Source organism: Oratosquilla oratoria, chromosome 43, assembly GCF_046742065.1.
Source record: "Oratosquilla oratoria isolate Oo_2021 chromosome 43, ASM4674206v1, whole genome shotgun sequence".
Taxonomy (NCBI): Eukaryota; Metazoa; Arthropoda; class Malacostraca; order Stomatopoda; family Squillidae; genus Oratosquilla; species Oratosquilla oratoria.
This window is the reverse complement of record NC_134819.1, coordinates 20,889,453-20,913,909: the sequence shown is the minus strand read 5'-3', so window position 1 is coordinate 20,913,909 and position 24,457 is coordinate 20,889,453. Positions and strand designations below refer to the sequence as shown.

Genomic DNA, 24,457 nt, shown 5'->3' with positions numbered 1-24,457 from the left:
AAATTGAGAGATTAATGCTAAGAATAACATTAAAATCTGGAAGAGGGCAAGGTTATATGAGATATCAGGTGTGTGTGTGTGTTTGTGCGTGTGTGTGCGTGTGTGTTTGTGCGTGTGTGTGCGTGAGATTATATATATATATATATATATATATATATATATATATATATATATACATGTGTATATAAATAGACACACGCATACACAAATATATATATATATGCGTTGGAAAAGAAGCAGCAAACAAAGTAAAGTATCGCAAACGAGAGAAAGGGTGAAAGCAAAACTTACTCAGAGGCACGAGAGAAAATATAAAGATGCAGATGCCAACACGATGAGTAGACAGAACAGAGCTGTATCACTTCAGATCGGGCGCTCAAAGCAACCAACGGCGAGTCTGCATTAATACGAAATGAACGGACGGGATACACATAATTTTCATTATTATTATTATTGTTATTATTATTATTATTATTATTATTATTATTATTATTATTATTATTATTATTATTATTGTTGTTGTTGTTGTTGTTGTTGTAAAATTAGTGCATGTTAATCGTGTGCAAGGTAGTCACACACTCTCCCTCTGAAAGACGTTTTCAATTTGACGGGAATTAACGATACAACACTTCTGGGACACCCTGAAGTTGCCAACAATGAAGCACTCGATAAGATTTATATATGCAGGCATGACCAGGGCTGTAGTCACCAGGGGGGGGGGATGAGGGGTTTAGCCCCCCAAAAATCCAATTAGCCACCCAAAATTTATTATTACTCAGAAGTATAACAAATAACCTACACCGGAAAACTTTCAAAGATAATCTAATTTTTTTGTGAATTTGTGATACATGATGTATGTTCATGAAATATAAAATTGTAGCTATCATTACAGGCATATGAAATATTATCAAATATTGTATGTGTGTGTGGGCGCAGTACAGCGGCAGTCCCTCATGAAGCAAAATTTAATTCCTGGCTACGGCCCTGAGCATGAGTAGAAAATGAAACTCGATACAACGAAATGCGAAAGCTTGGAAATGAACCAAAAAGAAAAATAGATAGATAAATAAATAAATAAATAAATAAATAAATAAATAAATAAATAAATAAATAAATAAATAAATAAATAAATAAATAAATAAATAAATAAATAAATAAATAAATAAATAAATAAATAAATAAATAAATAAATAAATAAATAAATAAAATCATAAATAAACAAAGAGAGAGAGAGAGAGATCGCCAGGGAGTTACAAAATTAGAGATGAAATAACCACAAAGTCAGAAATTGTAGGAATTTTAATCGAAGATTTATCCGTCGCCGGGAAACAATACACGAGAAACATAACTTCCTGATGTACTCCTAAGAGTAGTATTCATTTTATGGACGAGGGTATGACGAAAAGAGTTATTAAAAGTCTTAGTCGCCCCTGACTGGAATATGCTGAAGTGGTGTAGTCACCATAGGAAGAAAAAATGCAAAGAAAATAGAATACAAGGCCGGAATCAAAATGATCCCCAGCCTAACGGATTCGTCTCCCGACCGTTGCTGCCAATGCAATTACATCACACGCACACGGAAACGCAGCAAAGGATTCTAGATGCTTAAAGACAGTTGTATTTTTTTTTTGGGGGGGGGGTTGAAACGAATCTTTAAGACACCATCTTAAGAAGCTGTCCATTGCTTTACCCCAGATCCCATGAAATACAGTAATTGGGAAAATTTCCTATATTATGTCCTATTGTCAGTGTGATCAAACATATACATTTGAAACTGCTGCTATTTCTTTTTAATACTACTAGCTTTCACTTGTCGATATTGATTTTGCCATGCTGAGCACAACGACTGTGCCGTCGCCTCACTCACCACAGCTATCAGTTTTTAGTAAATCAATGACATCAAATGCAGCCACGCATATTGATATTCCTTCTTGGGTACAGTTCCGATGGATACCTTGGGCAGATTCTTATTTCCATGTCGAGCTAATCCACCTGAAGGCGCTAACTTTAGTCTTTTATAGCTTCCGTGACATTCACGACAACCAGCATAATTAGGTTATGGTAACCTTGAAAACAAGTATCATTAGTCGGTTACCAGAACAACCAAATGATATCTACCAGTTTCTTATCGTTGCCCGAGCAACCAACACCACGGCCTGCGCACCACCATGTGCTTCCTCGTGTCGTGTCGGATGATGCACGACATCTTGCGTGACAAGTAACCCTCCTCTGAGGTGCCTTGCTCCCTTACCCTCTCATCCCTCCTGATCAAGTCATGACCTTGTACACATGCACTGCTTCCACAACAGCAGCGTAGCGTTGTCGGCCTTGTCGGCCTTGTCGATTTACTTCTGCTGCTGCTGCTGCTGCTGCTCCCAACGTACCCAACCGTCTCTCCGTGCGTGGGATTCCCATTTACGTGGAGAACAGTAGAGCACAGCCATTTCCTGTTTAGTGGCAGCTTTTCTACATATCCTCTCAGACTCGGGATGTTCAGCAGGTGTAAGTATGGGAACCTTCGCGCCTATGACGTATGGGACTTCCCATGTTTTGAAGTGACGCTGGAGGAAAAGGTTAAAGGGATCACGAAAAGTTTGATGAAACACTTGAAATATTCGCTTTGCCCACAGACAGACGATTATAGCTAATTGGCGACGCTGCCTCTAAAGTGGTCGGAAATGAGTTATAATTTGTGTTATGAGTCCACTGAGCTTCTGTTCTAGGGCGTAACTTACCAAACAGTCGTGGACTTCACCTTTAATCGCTGCATCGTTGCAAGACGCAACTCAAAAATTTCAAGTATAGATTTACAATGGTTTATAAGAATGCCGAATAATTCTGCGTCTTTTGGTAATAAAGTCGTAAGTCAAGTGGAGCCCTATTTACCTAATCAAGATGGTAAGTTTTGTTGCTTAAGGTAAAATTATTAAAGTTATAGGACTTAGATACTTTAAAATGCTTCTCCTGGAAAATCACGAAATTTGAGTTACGACAGTCTTGCAATGATGCAGCGTAATGTGCCGCCACGTCATATGACTTAGCCCAGGGGTGGACAACTTTTTAAGCGCGCGTGCCTAAATCAACAAATTTTTCGATGAAAAAAACTTTCTCACGTGCCAACCAAAAGTGCTGGGAACATATTATTATTTGCTAGATTGAATGAATGCAAAATTTTAATAAAGCAATTTTAAATTGAAGGAAATTTTTGTATTTATGTGCAATGCTAGCTGTCATATAAAGTCACACAATTCAAAGACTCAATTTCTAACATCACAAAAGTAGACAATAATCTTTAATTTTACACAATTTAATATAAACTTACAGTTAGGGTAATTGTGCCGAACAGTAGGCTTTACCAACTAGATTAAATGTTTATTAACACAATCAAAATTGATTATCTCAATCACTTTGGGTAACTAGTCATTTGTTGTATGGCATTTGTATATAATTCAGATTTAAATTTGAAAGCTCATTTAGCTGAACGTGGATTTAGCTTAACGATGATTTATAATTTACGAAACATGAAAGAAATTATAAAATTATGGTAAAGCACGATAAAAAAGTAACTAATTTCGGAAGAGGTTAAATATCATATTTCGTTGAGAGACGCCATGATCATTTTTTATCTAAACACAATCATATACTGAATGTATTGGCTGCCAGCTACTGAAATAGAGGTACCGTCTCGAGGGAGCCTACGCAATGAACGCGAAACATAGGATTGATACTGCCTATGGGACATAATAATGAAGGAGACTGCAAGAGACCATAAGGCCTACACAAACTACATACACTCGCTATTTTCTAAATTGACACAAACTCTACTACTCACATAAAAGCTCTTGACTTTCCTGTATAGCAATCCCTCATCCCATATTTTTGCAACACCTCCCACAATGCCTTCCTGACGACCCTGTCATAATCCACTTCCAGATCCATGAAGGCCCTTGAAAGCATCCATATATTTAACCCAAACATTCTCACATATTTGCCTTACCGCAAAAATTTGACCCACGCACTCTCTATCTTTCTTAAAACCACACTGTTACTCCCCAATTGCTCCCTCGTTTTCACTCCTAATCTTCTCAACAAACTCCATGTCTTTCCAGCTACATTCAAGAGACTGATCCGTCTAAAACTACTACATTGATATTCGTCCTTTTAAAAAGTGGAACTATACAGACCCTCTTCCCGTCCTCTGACACATTCCCTTTCCTTAGGCACACATTAAATAACGTTACTATAACAGCTCCTCCCTTTGTCTGACACACCACACGGCACCATCCAACCCAGGCGCCTTACCAGTTTTCATCACTTTCAATGGTTTTTGTATCTTGTCTTTTCCCCTTGCCCCATCATTTTAATATATCATTTTTGCATATTTCACCACTTCCTCCTGCAACATACCCATTCTTCTTCTACTCCTGCTTTCCTTTTTTTTCCCTCACCACCTCCACACTTCTGTCATCTTATCTTGTTTTTCTTACTCTCTATCGTTCTAATGTCATTTGGTTACTCTCAGAGTTTCTCTGCTTCCCTTCCTTTCCCGCTTCAACTTTTGATTTCCCATTTACCAAAAATGATCTAACAATCCCTCCCGCTCTCTCCCCTGAAAATATAAACGTCCAGTTCTCCCTATGAATACCATTACATAGTCCATTAAGGATCTCAATCACCCTCCCCTCCACCACCCCTGCCCACGTATCCTTATGATTGTCTCTCTTCTTAAACACTGTGTTTGCAACCATCAACCCTCTTTCTAAACACGCCTCCAGCATCATCTCTCCACTATATATCCTATATTATACCCCAAACCTCCCTACTAATTCATCTATTAGCTCATCTCCAACATGATTTCTCCATTATAAAACCTACCTGATGCCACAAAACTTCCTGCTACTCCATCCATTAGCTCATCTCCTACTCTAACACTGAAGTTCCCCAACACCACTTTATCTATATTTCACCTAAACCTCCCTATACACTCAATCGATCCAAAAAGCCTCCCTTTCCTCTTACCATTTCTCACTACCATGGCCTTATGCACTCGCAGAAATTCATATATCTGATTCCAATATTACCTTTGCCCATATTCGCTCAAAGACACTTTCCTCTACTCCATAATGCACTTTCCTATCTCATCACTTACCAACAGACCCATCCCTAACCTCTCTCGCCCACACTTCAACCCCGATATCCTCCCCACCAGCTCTTTAAATTCAGATTCACACCTCCCTTTCAACTTCCTTTCACTAAATGCTAACATATCCATCTTACTTCTCACAAATAAAGTGTCGGTCTCTTCCCTTTTATTCTTACCTGTACCAGCACCACGACCTCTCACATTTAATGATTATTAGTGTCTTGGTTGGACTTCTCCTCCCAGACCCTTTTATGTCTTGATTTTTCGTAGGTGAGTCACGCGCACGTATCCACGCATAAAGTACCTCATAATGGAGTTTTCATGTGATTAGGACCTACTGGAGGACTTAAAGATAACCTCCAGTCATATACAGAGTGCAGGATCCCTAGTCTCATCATTTCGTTCCATTTAAACGCGTTTTATGATATGTATGTGTGTGTGTGTGTGTAGGGGGAGGGGCATACACGCACACCACCATCACCCCAATGTGAAATTGTAAGGAGCGCACCCCAGGAGGTGCGTAGTTGCGGCCAAAGCAAACACACGCACACGCGCGTACACACACGCACGCACACACACACACACACACACACACACACACACACACACACACACACACACACACACACACACGCACGCACGTACCGCACAAGGTACCTCATAATGGACTTTTCATGTGATTAGGACCTACTGAAGGACTTAAAGATAAGACCCTTGAGTGGATATTTCCTAAAGAAATGGTGCGTCAGAATGGTGGGGAAGGACAAGATGTCAGAATGGAGATAGAGGACCAACGGAGACCCACAAAGAATGATGGAAGGTTATGATGAACTAAATAAACATGTTTGCAGATTATGCGAAGTTCACGATTTGAATGAAAAATCAAGACCACTGTAAAATGATGCAGTGATATATCTTGACAATATGCGTGGCACTAATCGGAGAAATGAACTTAATGCAAAACATCCAAAGTATTGTAAACGGGTACAAGCAGTCCACAGGTGAATTACTCAATGAAAACAAAAAACAAAACAAAACAATCATTTCCTAAATAAAACAAAGAGAAATATTTGGGAGTGCGCATCAGAGATAACACAACTTGTCATTTGACGGACATATCAGTAAAGTTGTAGAAGAATCTTACAGACTATTGTCGAACATAAAAGTGAAGAGATGATAAAAAACAATAATGATAACGGATTAGCTGATTCGATCTAGATTGGAATACGCATCAGTAATCTTGTCTCCGCATTGGGTAAAGGATTAAGAATAAGATAACACGAAGAGCAGCTACCAATTTAGTACCAAGACTTGGACAAGATAATAGACATTGGCAGGGAGAATAGTAATAGACAACATGGCAGTAGTGTACAAGGGATTAAACTGACAGAGCCTTTTGGTCTGGGGCGAGAGTGAGTTGAGAGGATACGGAACAAGTTGAAAAAAATCTAAAAGAAGGAAAATAAAATAATATAGATGCATTAATTCCCTGGAGTAGCTTGGAAGTTAACATTGCTTAACTGAAATCCGTAAGCAATTTCATAGGTAAATATGATGCAGGAAAAGAGAATATCATAAGTATATACTCTTTACCTGTATAATAGTATTAAATAATACACACACACACACACACACACACACGCACACACACACACACACACACACACACACACACACACACACACACACATGAAGAAATTTCCTGTCGATGTCAAAGGTTTCAAAATTTTCTATAGTTCCAGAGAAGACCTTAAAAGTAGCTCCTCTTCCTGATGCAAAGCGTCGAGAGCAACGGCGATCTCGATGCATTTCCTTCTGGCTTTCGCCAGGCGATTTTATTCAGCTGAGGGAAATATCCCGATCCTCCCGGCTCAGTTACCGTAGAAAAAAAGTTCCGAAGACGGTTAATGGCAAACCAAACTGAAAATTTGACGTCCGCGGTAAGAATGACCTGTTTTTCTTAGGTCCGCGCGGACACGGTAATGGCAACTTCACGCAAAATGTCCGCATCAAGTACTGTCCGTTTGTCATAGACTCTCGCGGACATGGCATGGTAATGGTAATGACATGGCATCTGGTAATGGTAAGGCGTTTGGTAATGGTAAATGGTGTTCGCTGTCCTATCGCTCCTTCGGGCATGGGATCTTGAAGAGAAGAGCAAAATATAACAAACATCTTTGACGGCGAGCGGTTCCTTCTAGTCCTTCTACGACTACGCAAGTCGTGGAGGGGCACTTGTACCCCTCCAGCCTCGCCCCGGCGAAGTCCCCTTGCCTTGGCTTCGCCGGGTCTAAGGAACCCGCTCGGCTCGGGACGGGGGATGCCTACCTTGCATACTCAGTATGGCATATTATCCCCTTCCTGTCGCTTCCTTACGCTTGTTTCGCCGTGCCCGGAGGTCGTCGTCGTGGCAAAAGGTCTCGAAGGGGTGCCCCCTGGTCTTCTCGGTCGAAGTAGCTTCTTCCGGGCACGATCGTCCCGAGGTTTGAACAGAGAACTCGGCTCGGCCTCGGGTGGCGACGACGCAGATGAGGAGAATGCAAGAGCCACAATCCAGACACTCACACACGTAACATATGCATGACATATTTAGACACACACACACACACACACACACACACACACACACACACACACACACACACACACACACACACACACACACACACACACACACACACACAATCACCAAGTACAAAAAATGTATAAAAAAAACTTGAAAGAATACAAAGAGCAATTACAAAATTGGCACCAACACTCTCAAAACTATCATATGAAGAGAGACTAGAAAAACTTGAACTACAGACACTAGAGCAAAGAAGAGAGAGAGGAGATTTGATAGCTATTTACAGAATCATGAAAGGCATAGAAATTACTGACAGAGAGAATCTGATAAAATGGGATGACAGAAATACTAGAGGACACGGAAAGAAAATAAAAAAAGACAGCTATAGAAGAGATTTGAAAAAGAACAGCTTTCCTCACAGAGTAATAGACAGTTGGAACAAGTTAGATGAGAAAGTGGTGTGTGCAAAAACAATACATGAATTTAAAAATAGTTTAGATAAAATGAGATATGAAGACGGGATCCCACGAGCATAGCTCCCCTTCCCGTAAAATACAACTAGGTAAATACAACTAGGTAAATACACACACATACACACACACACACACACACACACACACACACACACACACACACACACACACACACACACACACACACACACACACACACACACACACACACACACACACACACACACACACACACACACTCTCTCTCTCTCTCTCTCTCTCGGTGGCGCAGTTGGTAGAGCGATGAACTACTAGTATGGTGGTGCGCGTAGTGCTTGGTTCGAATCCTGCCCAGGGCCGAAATTATTTCGGTACAGCTGCGCTTCGGGTCGTTACTCTGACTCTCGTGGGCGGGGAGTTGTGTGTGTGCATTACCCATAGATCGGACCTACGAGCTCTGAGCTCTCTTCCATGAGGGAAATAGCTGTCGATCACGAGTCCAACACGTGATCCAAAGACCAAGTGAATACACACACACACACACACACATAGACACACACACACTGAGCTCTCTTCCGGGAGGGGAATAGCTGTCGATCACGAGTCCAACACGTGGTCCAAAGACCAAGGTGAACCAAGGCGAATCACACACATACACACACGACTCGATAGCGCAGTGGTAGCGATCGCGGCCGGCACTGAGACGTTTCGGGTTCGAATCCCGCCCAGGACTGAAATAATATCAGTATCGCTGCGCTGCGAGTCGTTACTCCAACTCTCGTGGGCTGGGAGTTGTGTGTGTGTGTGCTTGTAAGGTCACAGCATTACCCATAGATCGGTCATATACGAGCTCTGAGCTCTCTTCCGTAGGGAAATAGCTGTCGATCGCGAGTCCAACATATGATCCAAGACCATGGTGAATAACACACACACAATATATATATATATTGTGTGTGTGTGTGTGTGTGTGTGTGTGTGTGTGTGTATATATTTACACATATGTACATATACATTTATATATATATATATATTTATATATATATATATATATATATATATATATATATATATATAAAGGCTTTCATGTGTATGTGTATGCATATATATATATATATATATATATATATATATATATATATATGCATACACATAGACATGAAGGCCTTTATATATACATATACATACATATATATATATATATATATATATATATATATATATATATGTATAAATATATAAATATATATATGTATATATATATATATATATATATATATATATATATATATATATAAAGGCTTTCATGGCCTAGATTCTTGACCCCCATATTATACGTAAGCAGAGAGTGTGTGTGGTAGAGCGATGAACTACTAGCATGGTGGTGCGCGTAGTGCTTGGTTCGAATCCTGCCCTAAGCAGAGAAGTTTGCGGTACGTTTTGCAAATCTATCTATTCATATCCACCCCATCAAACATACTGCCCTGTCTTCTAGGATACTGTTTTTTTTTTAATCCCGAGAAATATTGTAGCTGGACATCCAACTACCACGTGCCAGATGGGTTACAGAGATCACCTCATCATGTACGACGCTGACTATATTAAGTTTTAAACCATTCCATAGGTGGTATGCGTATGCCTTTACACAACAATTTGTTTTGAGAAATATATTTGTTTCATACCAGCAGTGTATTTGAACTTTTATGTACTGTTAGTTTGATACAGATTGCTCTTTGTCATACTTGACTCTAAGAACTCTTTGTCTGGCTCATACACATCTGGCCTTGAACCAGTCTGCCAACATATTCGCAAGTAGCGAGGTCGATTATTTGCAAGAATAGTTAAGGGTGTTAAACGTATAGCAGTACTTATATATAATATGATTGTTGGAGAGAATCAAACATGTATATGCATTTTTTATATTCTAACATTCTAACGTAAAGCTTGAATTAAATAATTCTAAATAGTTCTATTTTAATGTTCGTTATATGAGTGTAGCATTAAGATACTTATATGAAGTTTAACTTTTATATTTTCAAAAATAAAAAATAGATCAAATGTAAAATTTCAATTTGTAAATTACTTTTGTAATGAACTCACCGAAAATATTATTTATGATCAGCTGATTTCCGATATTATTGGAACATCCCGAATGAGCTCAAACGTAAACAAATCAACGACTCGACATCCCGGTAAGGGGTGGGAGACGTAAGCTCATTGATCTCTTGAGTGAAGTATTGTCACTACTTTTACGGGCATTCTTACAGCGTCAACACGAAGTTCGAGCTACACGTGCAAGTCAGCATTGCAAGCGAGGTGGATGGATATTCCAACTTGTGAGTGTGGCAGAGGTAGTCTCTCAAGCTCGGCGTGGCATCGACAGCAAAATGGATCATTTAATTCGGTACCGGAGAAATCGTCATCACTCTCCACAAGCCTGTTAACCAAAAACAAACCCTTCCCAGTAAGAGGTAAGTAGACTGTTATTACATGTTCAATGTCTTTGTGAATTTTAGTTAGCATGTTTACTTGCATACCGGTAAAAAAAAAATCACGTTACTTCACTAAGGAAGTCTCATTTGATAATTGACATTGGAGGAAAGTATATTGCAAAAATTGTACTAACCGTGTTGAGGGTATTTGTAGAAGTTGAATAGGCAGTCATACATCACTGTATTCTCATAGAGATCTTATAATATCTGTAATCACTTGCTCCACACATTTAACTGAATTCACCACATGGTGATTAGCATCATGATCATATGCTGTTTTCATAGGTGTGTTTTTAGTGGAAAAGAGGTAGTTATTTTTGAGTGTTAGGTTTCTTCATGAGAGGAATTTGCAGGTGAGTGTTGGGAATGGTGGTAAATGGTGCGAGTAATAATGATGATAATAATCGTTGCCTGGTATTTTGGTGGCAAGAAAGTAGCCAGAAACAGACCTTGGAAATTGGTATAAAAAAGAACAAGCCATCACTGTCCTGTAGAATGTGTAATGATTTACAAAACCAAAGGCAAAGGGACTTGGGAGTGAGGATTAATGGGAAATGTCACCAGAAACACACACCAAAAGGATCACTGGGGAACATAATCTATTGAAGACCACAAGAGTAGCATTCCATTGTACTTATCCAAGACTGTGATATGCTGCAGTGATGTGGTCACCAAACAAAAAGAAAAATATAGATAATGTAAAGAAAAAACAGACCAGCAATTATAATGGTTCCAGATCTTGCTGACAAGTCGTATGAAGAGAGACAGTATTCTGGGGTTGCCAACATTAGAGGAGAGAAGAAATGAGAGACCGTGATCTAATAGCAGTGTTTAGAGCCATGAACTATGGACATAATCGATAAAGAGGACCTGTCAGTGAGCATGAGAACAAAGGACGGCCAGAGCTCACAAGATGAAATGGATAAAATGCTAGATATCTGAATGACATTAAAAAATACAGATTTCTATGTAGGAATATTAATAAAATACAGATTTCTATATAGGAATATTGATTCATGGAAGTTTGGATGAAGGAATAGTCATGTCCAATGTTATGGGACAATTTAAGGTTATAATTGACTATTGGAAATGCAGACAGTTCCCAAAGAGCATATCTCTTATCCTGTATAACACAACTACGTGAATTGTGGTACTTCCCAAGGCAGTCGTAGCTCCTCTTGGGGATCGGTGCCACCTGCGTAGAGCCGGTGGCCAGGGCTGGTTGCCGCCGTTTGGCCCCCAACTCTTGGGGTTGGGGGGTGGTCACACGACGTAGACGCTGCGGCTCCAGGACCTACCATATGACATATAATGGAAGACTGCATTATACACAATCATGCACGCAAACAACACAACATACACTCTATAAAGGATTTGTGGGAAAACCCAGTTTCAGCTGTGGCATTCCTTGGGGAGACGGGACTGCTTGGACAGACAGTCTAGGGAACGACAACAACAACAACTATGTGAATACATGTAGCTGGTATATTATGTTATTAAATCAGTTACAGGTTTTGTTAAACTATCTACCACTACAGACACTAGTCTACATATGTTACTTACCATATATTTCTCATAACACACTAACGATTCATATAATTTAGATGTGATGCTTTAGGGCATCACTTAATAAGTGGTAGTTATTCAAAATGTGACACATGGCACCTGTGTAAACAAATCAAAGTACTGATCACATTTTGAGAGCGAGATGAGGAAACTTACCACTATCTTCTTGCAGAAGCCCAAGTGAATCTGTTTATATTATCAGTTTTTGTTGTTATTTACTTTTTTCATGTTATCTTTAATGTTATTTTATGTTAAACATACAGATATAGTAATGTAAATAAAGTGGACACCGGGGGAAAAATCAGATATAAACCTGGGGGCTTCTATTGAAATTTTCTCCAATAGTTAAAGTTTTCTAATTGCAGCTGTCTTATGGCACCAGTTACCCATGATAATGGAGGGTTGTCTCTAGGCTTACATGTAGAGGAATTAGTCAGTGAAAATAATATACTGCTCACTTATATTCTGATATAGGCAACTGTTTTTCCGGCAACAGACGAGGATCATTGCTTTCACCAGATATATTTTCATATGTGTCATTGGGTACCATACTTGGAAAGGAAATGCTTATCTTGTTTTGACGTAGATATGAGGATAATTGTATATGAGCTGCTTTTTTTTTTGTCAGTGTCAGCCAACTCTTTGCTTTTAGCTTAAAAGTATTATTAGATACGTTTGATTTATCATTATAATTTACTTCTATAATTATTTCCTTTTCTGTATCTAGTATGTATTTAGTAATGTGTCGGCAACAATCAGCAGTTCTATCTTTGCAGACATTATCATACTGAAGAAGTTAAGTTATTGAAATGATGGAGAGATTTAGATAGTATAGCAGAATGGAGGGATTATAGAATTTAAGTCATCAGCATTGTATTTTTTTTGAGTGGATTCGCCAGTGATAAAAGAACAAAGCATGGGTCCATTGGGATATTACTTAAGTTCCTAAAATATTGACTGCATAAACTTATGCAGTTGCCCCATATAGAATTTTCTGTATCTTGACATTGTCAGATATTTACATTACACAGGAGTTTAATATAATGTTATTGTGTGCATGGCAACCCTGAAAGGATGTGACATTTGAGCAGCAGGATGTGAGGCATTCACCCTACATTATCCCACAGTATATAAGAGAGCTCTTCTCTGTATTCATATCATTAATATTGTGGAGCAAGAAAATATTAGATGGTGTTAAAGAGCATATATCGTTTATGTACTGTGTAGCCATTTCATCATAACTCCATCTTCTTGCTGCCTTTGTCTTTGAACTCAACTTGAAAATAATAATGAGCAAGCTGCGTCGTCTCAGTTACAGAGATTCTTGGTTTTATGGCAAGTATTAATTTTGAATTTTGATATACACAGATTTCTATTTTACAGCAACCAACAAGCACTTGCACAAGGGGGTCCAGGAGATGGGTCAATCAATCAATCAGTCCATTGTACCAGGTTTCTTTCAGAAGACCTGGAACCCCATGTAATTGGCAATGACTTCTGGGTTGGCCCACATATTCAAAGAAATATTATGCTGATGTCTAGATTGGGTGAGAGCAGGGCAGTGTAGGATATTAGTTCAGTGTCTTCTGTGTGTCTTCAGTACATTCAGTATCTTCTGTGTGGTTTTTTTCATCTTGGGGTAATTTGAGTGTGTGGTGTTGCTACTGTGTCAGTATGGGGTGGTGGCCAAAATACTTATATACTAATGTGTTCTTGCTTGTTGAGGGAGTCATTTTTCAGTTTGGCTAATGTCAGGAGGAGTTTGGGGTAGTACTGAGTTCTGGAGTTAGTCTTGGAGTGCTTGTTTTATGATTGGGTGTGATTTTGTATGGATGTTTCCTAAGGTGGTATGAAGCTGTTTCTAGATCTCAAATATAACACCAGACCACTCACTTGCAAAAATGACAACAATAATCCTGTGTAGCAACAACAAAATAGCTACTAAGAACATCCAAGTTTACTTAGACAAGCTAGAACAGCGGCTTTGATATCATAGAATGAAAGCTTCACCTTAGACATCATCAGTAACATTGTTCATCCCCAGGCAACCATGAATTAAGACAAGAAATTGATAGTAAAACTAAGTAGTAAACCATCCCATTGAAAAGAACTTTGAAATAATAGGTCTCACAATTGATATATATATATATGACAAAGCCTGTATGTCAATAGAGTCCTCCCCAAGAATAGCAAGAACCACACTAGCATATTTGGGTTAAGGCACCATCCAGCTTTAAGACAGTACCAACACAGAATAGGCCTGGCCAAAGAATCAACCCACCCTAGATACAACCATCCTATAGAGGACACTGAACACCTCATCCTACACTGCCCCACACTAACTATCCCAAGACAACAATACAATCCATCTTGTAGGATGTTTGGGCCCATACAATGGCAATTGCCAGTGACTTGGGAACAATGGGTCTCTTTCAGGACCATTCCCAACTGCTGAAGGTCTGTGGGTTTCCAGTCAGCAAAATTCAAGCCAATAGTTATTATCATTCAGTTTCACATTGCTTGAATTGTTGGGAAGTCACTTCTTTTTGTAGTTTAAAAATCATTAGTTGTAGCATAATCATTTATTAATTGCTTTTTTTAATATATGAATTTCAGGAGAGCGTGCCAACTATGTTAACATTCCCCATGTGATTGTTATGGTGGGTCTTCCAGCACGAGGGAAGACCTACATGGCCAAGAAATTAACACGATATCTCAACTGGATTGGTATCAAGACTAAAGGTAAGGATGATTGGCTACCTTGGTTAATAGTGCTTAAGTACTACATTTAATCCTTTGAACTCTTTTTGTACTTGATGTCCAGATTTTGGTAATCCCAAACTTTTAATTTGCTGAGTGAACCCAGAAATTAACAGGAGTTATGATTAATGCCATTCTTGATCACCATTTCCCAAACTCTGTCAAGCACTTTTTGTGTTTACCTCTCTTACTAGCTGTCCATGTACATATTGAATAATCATGGCAACATCAAGCAAACCCTGACATAACCTCACATATACTTCAAGCTATTCACTCATTTCATTCTTGACAATCTCACTTGCCCTACTATTTATGTAAAAACTTTTGACCACCTCTAAGACTTTTTGTATATATTTGTAATACATATTCCATACATTTGTAATACTTGTATTTATAACAGCTATGTTAACCCCATCATACACCTCTCAAGCCCATGAAAGTCCAGAAAATGTCCTTGCTTTTGCTAAATATTTCTTACGTACCTGTTGTAACACAATGTAAGGATGGTTGTTGGGCTTTTATTGACATAGAGATAGTGTATGATAAGGTTGATGGTTTTGTGGAGTGCATTAGAAATATATGGAATAGGGAAGTCTATTGTAGGTAATTAAAAGTTTTTAAAGAAATAGGTATTGTGTGAAATAAAGAGATGTGAGTCTGCATTCAGGTTGTACGATTACCATGGTTGTTCAGTTTGTATATGAATAGGATGGTTATAGAAGTAAATAGCATGAGTACTAGGCAAATATTTGATTGGTAGATGAGAAAGGAAGGACATGAGAAGTGAACCAGTTGTTATTTGTGGATGACACTGCACTTGTGGCCTATTCTGAGGAGAGACTGAAGCTGTTGGTGACTTAAGTTAGTAAGGGTATGATAATACTAGAGTACTAATGCTGTCCCCTTGAAGTTATCCATTGCCACTTGTTATCATACTCATAGAAGGTGACTAAATTGAATGGAGTCAGGGGACTAGGGATCCTCCATTTTCTATTTTTCTCCTGATAAATGTCATGACATAAGAGGGTCTAGGAGGAGGACTAAAGCCAAAACCTTAGTAATTGGGTCATTAAATGTGTGTTGATAAAGTACAGATGTACAGGGAAAAGGTTGATAGTTTTTGATAAGAAAGATGGATGTGTTACCACTGAGTGAAACAAAATTGAAAGGAAAGGTGAATGGGTTTGGGAATGTGGTGGAGAGGGTGTCAATAGTGACAAGGGAGTGAGGGAGGGAAGGAGTTGTACTTCTGGTAAATGGTGAGGTTGGTAAGTTTGTGGAGGAGTGGAGGGAGACATATTTGAGGATAATATGGACAAAGGAGAAATTAGGGTGGAAGATACATATTTTTACAAGTGTATATGGTCCTGGTAGTAAAAAAGTGAAGAGGAAAAGGATGGTTTTTGGACTGATTGAAATGAATATGTAGAGTGGACATGAGTGGTTGAAGAGAGAGGGTTGCTGTGTAATTGAAGCAATAGTGGTAGACCAGCTTCAGCTGTTGGTCAATACTGTAGAGGTGGTGTGTCTTGCTTCATTGCCTTTAACCCAGGCAGACTGTGGGGTTCATGAATGGCCCATCATCCACAAGGAGCTAAGATAGGATGGAGAGTAAATAGGTGAGAGGTGGGTGGGTGCCTTAGCTGGCTATGTCCTTTTTAAGGAGAGAAAGAAGCCTTTTGGTATTTAGATTGGAGAATTTTGGGATAAATGTAAATGTAATGGTGTTGGGCCCAATGCTAGAGTAGTAGGGAGAGACAGTGTTTGAGAATTGTAGTGATGCATGTTCAAAGATAGTTGATGATATTGAACACAGTAAGAATAGACATGAACAAAAGTATGTGTGGGAGAGGGTTATGGAAGGGAAGGTGGTCAAGAGGGCATTAATGGACTATGAAGTGGTAACCAAAGGGAAGATTGGAAGAGTTCCGGACTTGATTGTTTTTTGGGCATAGAGTAGGATGAGAGGAAAATGTAGCTACAGATGGATAGTGCTATATGAAAAGGTAAGAGTTTGTAATGCATCATATTATTCTTTGTGTTTGTTATTTGTGAATGGCATTGAACTTGGGGCTGATTCTGGGAAGACTGAAGCAGTTGGTAATGAGTTTGGCACAGTGTGTGAGAGAAAAAAAATCAAGTGATTGTACAGTATGCATAAAAAATTATTCAAGTTTATGTTATGAAAATAAAAGCCTATTGTTCATATTTGTGACATAAATTAGAATGTTTTCTGTTGTGGTTGATATTTCGCTTATTGGTGCCCACAGCATGTGCTGTTGCCAGTTGACATAGGTAATGAATGGTTTTGTTGTAATTGTGCCCTCGGTTTTGGTGCAATTTTCCCGTGCATGTGTGCTTTTGTGGTATAGAATGGGGGAAGAAATCTATTATGTTAAGAAGATTTAAGAATTGTGTACAAGGTTGTATATACCCAAAGGCTTCATCCCCCTTATAAGGGAGCTAGCCAGCCAAGGTATACAAGACAAAGGAATTTGTAAAGTTATGGGTGTACCAACTTGTAGTTGAAAGGTAGGTGAAATTTTTCTCTGACCATGGAAAGGCTTGCATGTCCATTCCCGAACCTTGCTCTGATAGATTGTGTAAAACTCCATTCATACTAAGATCCATGGCAAGAATAGGTTTTGGTTAGCATAGGAAATTCTAATCAGGCTACAGACAATTCTTGGAGAAAAAAGATTCGCCAGGGTCCTCCACAGCATGATTCACATTAGTCAGGAAAACCTAAGATACCTTACAAATTGCACAGAACAATAGAATATTTGCACACAGAACACCGTATAGTTACAATTTTTAACTCTAACCTTCCCTTACCCCACTGTTGGAGGGATTATCCCTTTTGTATATTGTCCACACAGATTTCACACATTTCCAAAATATTATTATATGAGATAATAATAATTACCTCACATTTTACCAATTGGAAACTCATTACCTTAGTAGTTGGCACCAGCTTTTGGGTCCTCCCATAGATCCCTTTACGAAGAAACATTGGATTGCAGTATTTGTATGGGACTGTTTTGTAGATGCAGAAAGGGGCTGAGACATCCTTGGTTTAGTTAAAAAAAAATTGAGTGTCAGGCCCGCTGGACAGCACCTTCAGATGGAGTTGAGGGTGTTAATCGGCTTTGAAGAAAGGTAGTAGGGTGATGATACTAATGTTCATATGGGATCATCACTTTGGGGCACTTGTTGTCGGTACCAGTAAGAAAAAAGTCTTTACTCTAGAAATTATATATAAAAAGACTAAAGATATGTAAATAATATTTTTTCAATGTGGAAAAACAATGAAAAAAGTAAGCCACCTGTACAAAGTGTATCAGTGATGACCTTTGGTTTTATTTCTTTGGTTGTTGGAATAACAGTATATACAGTTTGCATGTGTGACTGGCATGGTAACAGAGGTATGGGGTAAGCCCTCTTCAAAATTTTGTATCATTTAGCCGTGGTATATTTATTTATTTGTATTATTATTTTTATTGTATTTATTTATTTATTTATTTTAAGTTTTGATGGAACACTTGGTCTGTTGTAATGTCATCCAGCAGATAGGAACTAAGCACTTCATAATTCACATCATCTGGAATGAGCTAACTGTATGTAGTGTATTAATAATATTTGTGTAAATATGTAATTTGCATGATGTTTAGAATTTGTGCATTTTGAGAGTATATGATCTAATTTTTCCCATACTTTTCTCACATGACATTCAAATACTAGTATTTACTAACTTTTTCATATCATCATATTGTACATAAAATATTGTATGTGCATACTATTGTATGTATAGATATTGTACATACTTCCTACACATTTCTTTAGAAGACTTTGAGATGTATGAATTTGCTATTATTACAGACATTCTCCTTGTAATTTGCTATCTTTTGTATAGTGCACTGTATTAGTGTTCATGTTCTGAACTCTTTTAGTGTGGAGTTGATCAAGTCTTAAAAACGGCTTAAAGTAGATACCAGTACTTATTTGTGCATCGTGTTTTATCTTTTATTAATCAATACTTTAAGATACAGTAAACCCTTAATAACTTTGATATTCGTAGATAAGAAATTAGATCAGTCAGATGCTCTCATGGGTCCAAGGGCTTTGGTCTCCAGTGGGTCCTGTATTGAGAGGGTTTACTGTGTGCATATTTAGAAATAGAAAATTAATCATTGTAAAATGAGATAAATTGATTTATTTGTCAACTTGATTGTTCTGAGAAGTTGGAATATTTGACAGAAATTCAACTTAAAATACTATTTTTCATTAGTAAACACTGATTGGTAGAACCATAAGAAAAATCAACATACAACAAAGTATCAAATTCTGCCAGCTGCAAAGCATAAAGCATACCTAGAGAAGTAGTTAACGGAGTAACTATTTTCAGTGCTTGTCATGTTACAGTAAAACCAAAAGAGAAAGTACCATAAAGGAGGCACATCTTTTTCTAGTCTCCTGATTTGTGATCATGCATATTGTCTTTTTTCAGCGTTCAACCTTGGCGAGTACCGCCGGAATGAGGAAAATGATGAAAAAGGTGATAAGAATTATGAAACGTAAAAAGAAAGATGTTAACGGGAGATGTAAGAAGAAATTAAGCTTTCTAATGGCCACTGGCCCCTAGAGGTTATGCAGGCTTACAGCAGGTCATTTTATTCACATAATGGGAGGCCCCGAGAATGAATGAGACTATGAGTATATATATATATATATATATATATATATATATATATATATATATATATATATATATATATACATACCAAGGGATTTTTTCCCCCCTTACATAGGGGGTAGTCATAGTCAAAAGCCATACTTACACTCCCATCCATTCCACCCCCAATTCACCACCCTTCCCCTTCCTCCCTTCCTCCCTTCCTCCCTTCCTCCCATCTTGGATTCTCCTGGATGACAGGTCTTCCGTGCATTTTGCCCATCAGCCTGGGTCAGAAGCAATGTAGCAAGACACAGCACATCCACAGCAAGGCCACTTTATTTAATTGGTAACAGCCCCCCCCCCTCCCCTAATGTAGTAACATTGAAGATGGGGAGAAATCCCTTCAGGTTGCATCAAAATATCATTCACACACAACCACACCCTATCCCCCTCCCACTTCCTTCCATGCATCACAGTATCATCCATACATAGCCATTCTCCACTCACCCCTATCTTTTGCCTTCTACCTTCCTCAACAGACATCCCCCTCATGTTCAAAGCCCCTGTCACGCTATCCATTCATCTCATCTTCGGTCTTCCCCTCATGTTCACTCCATCCACCTCTGCTTTCCACACTTCTTTTACTAATCTTCACTCATTCTTTCCATGTGTCTAAACCATCACAATAATCTTTCATTATCCCCATCTCCCATCTCCTTTTCCGCCCTCACTCTCCTCCTCACCTTCTCATTTCTCACTCTATCCAACCTTGTAACCCCTACCATACTTCTCAGACATCATTTCATCTCTTACTCTCTTATGTTCCATTTCTCTTCTCCATGCAGTGCTGTCGGTACCACATGCACTTACAAAAACCCATATCTCCCCAGTTTCACCTTCATCCACATTAATCTTGAAACCTCCTTCCACTCCACCATATGCTTACCTATCTCTTCATTTACCACACTCCCAAACTTAAAGTTGCCCCTCCCTTTTAACTTAGTTTCACTCAGTGCCAACACATCCATCTTTCTTCTCACAAACATACTGCCTATCTCTTCCCTTTTACTCTCATCTGTACCACATCTATGCACATTAAAAGACCCAAACCTTAGGGTTCTGGTAGGAGTACTAGACCCACTTATTTTTATTTATTTATTTTTTTTTTTTCTTCTCCCTTTTGGGGCTACAGTGAGTAGGATGCCTAGCCTTATCCCCATCCATTTTTTTTGTTGCCATTTCTGGCTCAAATGGGAACATTTGGCTGCAGTATTCTTTCTCCCCTACCACAGGGGTCTATAATAAAAAAAAAAAGAATATTCAGAGAAGTGATACAGGACAGTATTAAGGGTGGAGGTGGGCAGCATAGTGGAGGGACAGTCATAGTATAATAAAGCATCAGGATTTCTCCATGAATGAAGATTTCCTCTATCACAGGCAAAATTATGTGTGGCTCTGGTCCATAGGGGCACCCCATATAGACCCTAAAGTGTCAGCTGTATGCTACTGAGCAGCTTTTAACCCCAGCTTTTAACCCAACAATAACATGCAGCCAATATCCTTTTGTCAGGGGAAAAAAGCTGTTGGTATATGTATGTGTGTGTGTGTATATATATATATACACATACACACACACCTACAGTGCTCGACATAGGATTGGTTTGCCCAGTTGAAAAACAGAAAATGCACCAATATTGTCAAACAGATATTTGTAGAAAATATAATAACTTTGGTTATTTTACTTACCATTAATATTTAGTGTGACACCTTTTCCTCTTGGTAATCTTCTGCAGGCATTTTGGGATAGAAAGGGCAAGGTTACTCCTTCTTCAGCTTGGGTGCGGTAGAGACATTTCACTTGTAAATCATGTTTCACTGTCTTCCACAAGTTTTCAATTGGATTTATGTCTGGGCTATTACCAGGCGTTTAACCCAGGGCAGTTGGCGTATGCAGGGATCTATGAGGAGCTGAATGGTGGAAAGGGGTGGAGGGGAGTGAAGTGGGTTGGAATAGATACCTGCCTCTGACTTAGCTACTTCCCCTATAAAGGGGAAAAGGCTCTTGGTATATAGGTTGTTGTTGTTGTTGTCGTTCCCTAGACTGTCTGTCCGAGCAATCCCGTCTCCCCAAGGAATGTCACAGCCAAAACTGGGTTTTCCCACAAATCCTTTATAGAGTATATGTTGGGTTGTTTGCATGCATGAGTGTGTATAATGCAGTCTTCCATTATGTGTTGTATGGTATGGGGTGAAGTGTTACATCCTGGTCAGCTGTTCACAATGCGGTCATCCAGCCTCTTCTGGTAGCGTAGAAGGGCTGGTATATAGGTAGATTATCATGCCAGATTGATATACTCAGTTACACAACCGTCCAACCACTCATTGGCTTGGCCTTGTGAGCTGTGGCCCTGTCTTGCTGAAAGATGGCCACCCATGTATTATCAAATGCATCAGGAAGATGGTCACAGAACATCTCTAAATATATATACAGGTTCACTGTTTGGTATTTAGGAAGCACCTCTTAAAGCCCTCCTATCTTTAATCAGGAGATCTCTTCTGTCAGTGCAATCTAATCTCATTTGTGATGTGACACTAATCATATCACCTCTTTCTTTTTGATCTTTCAAAGTTGGCAGACCCAGTACTTTGAGTCTTTCCTCATATAGTTTATCTCCCACATTGGAAACCAGTTTGGTTGCTGCCCTTTGTATTCTCTTGATCTTGTTTATATCTTTCACTCTGTGTAGGGACTGTATTAATGATGCATATTCCAGTCTTGGATGTATCAGAGTTTTGATGATTTTTTTCATTATTCCTTCATCCATATAGTGGAATGCCACTTTAACTTTCTGCAGTAGTCCTTATGTCTCTGACAATCCTCCTGATATGTCTGTCAGGTGGCAGGTTGTCTTTTATCAATACTCTTAAATCTGTGTGCATGTTTTTTAATAGAAATTGAATTAATTCCAGAACTTCATTCCAGTTAAAAAAAAAAAATTGGATTCCAAGGCATATAGATAGCCCTGAACGATTTGTGAGGTGTTTGTACTCCAAAATATTATTTGGATTTGTGGCAAAAATGTCTCTAAAATCTTCATTTGGATTCCAAAGTGTTCAAGTTCAAGGGCATTTGAATTATGGGGACAGTACTGTGTATATTTAGGCCTACATATGTGTGTGTATGTATAATATATATATATATATATATATATATATATATATATATATGTGTGTGTGTGTGTGTGTGTGTATGTATGTATGTATGTATGTATGATTCATGACTCATGGAGAAATCATCTCACAACTTGAAAAATTTTGCAGAACAAGGTGTCTTAAAGAAAATAATTTTTTTTTAATTAGCTATAATTTTTAATGACACATGTTTAAGAGAAAACCTCCTGCCCATCTAGACCTTTCTTATATATATGTATTTACCCAGTTGTATCTTATGGGAAGGGGAGCTACACTTGTGGTGTCCTGTCTTTGTATCTTGCAGTGTCTAGTTTGATCTTAAATTTGTGTATAGTTTTTGCACACCCTATTGATTTGTCCAGTTTGTTCCAGACATCCACCACTCTGTATGTATGGATATATGTATTAGTAGACAAAGAGACAGGAATGTCAGATTTAGATAAGAAGCCAAATCTCAATTTTTAAAGATATACACTTTTGAAAGAGAGAAATATAAATAGTTTTGCTTTTTTAAGGAAATTATACAGAATTAGAAGTGCAAATGGCCACCAGATTACATAACACACTATTTTTGTATTCCACTTTTGTGGGTGTCAAATTATGAAACTTAGTTATCCATAAACACAGCAGATCTTGAAAAATTTGGCAAACACATGCATTATACTGCAAAGTGCATTTTATGTTGTAAACCAGTGGAAGTTATGGGTCAGGTGTAATGTCAACATTCAGTCTGCATTGCTTATGCTCTCATGTTTTGTAATATTTATAAGATCATACATATTTATTTCAAACTATCATGTACCATGCTCAACTTTTCACCCGTTTTATTTGTAACAGGTGTTATGGGAAATTATGTGGAATGAGTGTGACATTATTTTAGGAATTTAGACTAAATATTAACACTGTGATGTATTTTATTATTAACACACAAGCTTTATTTTTAACATTTTATATATTAACATAGAATTGTCTTAATGCATTGCTTCTGATTCAGGCATGAGGATGGGAGACAGGGATAGTCTCTCATCCTGAAGGAGCTAAGATGAGAAAGGGAAAACCAAAGCGAGTATGGAATGGGTGAAGGGTGGGTGCATGCCTTGGATGGCCACCTTCCTTATAAGGGGGAAGAGGCCTATAAGTATATAGATAAATGTAACATAGGATTAAGGATGTATGATAAACTCTGGCAGCCATTCACATTACAGAGGAGTATGCTTACAATAATATCTAATGCATTTTTTTTTTTTTTTTTTTTTTTTAGAAATTAGATTTGTTGCTGTAGACTTAAGGTGTAAGATCTAATACATTAGTTTTATTAGAAATGAAATTTGCTTCTGTAGACTTAAGGTGTAAGATCTAATACATTAGTTTTATTAGAAATGAGGTTTGTTCCTATAGAATTAAGACATAAAATTGCAGTCAATAGCTAACTGAAATTGGCTGATTGTAATACTGCAAAGGAAGACTGACACTACAGATACATTGATAGATCCCTATTAGCAATAAGTAAAATTAGTATTTCAACAATGATTTGCCAATCTCTTCTGCTGCAGTGTAGTAAATATAGTGTCAAGAGTTTGTAAAAAAAAAAGAATAATAATAAAACATAAATTT

General features: G+C 38.2%; 1 protein-coding gene across 8 annotated transcripts in view; it reads left to right on the top strand.

Moving 5' to 3' along the window:
• Pfrx (6-phosphofructo-2-kinase/fructose-2,6-biphosphatase) overlaps positions 1-24,457 on the top strand; it is a 63,019-nt gene that overhangs the window by 21,972 nt on the left and 16,590 nt on the right. For 5 of the 8 annotated variants that reach the window (XM_076179653.1, XM_076179652.1, XM_076179649.1 and 2 more), the window contains exons 2-4: positions 10,426-10,629; positions 14,833-14,958; positions 19,484-19,531. In XM_076179653.1, the coding sequence (XP_076035768.1) occupies positions 10,426-10,629; positions 14,833-14,958; positions 19,484-19,531 (378 nt within the window). Of the gene's footprint in view, positions 1-10,425; positions 10,630-13,392; positions 13,552-14,832; positions 14,959-19,483; positions 19,532-24,457 lie in introns of those variants that run through there. The other 3 variants (XM_076179655.1, XM_076179651.1, XM_076179656.1) reach the window with 3 other exon arrangements.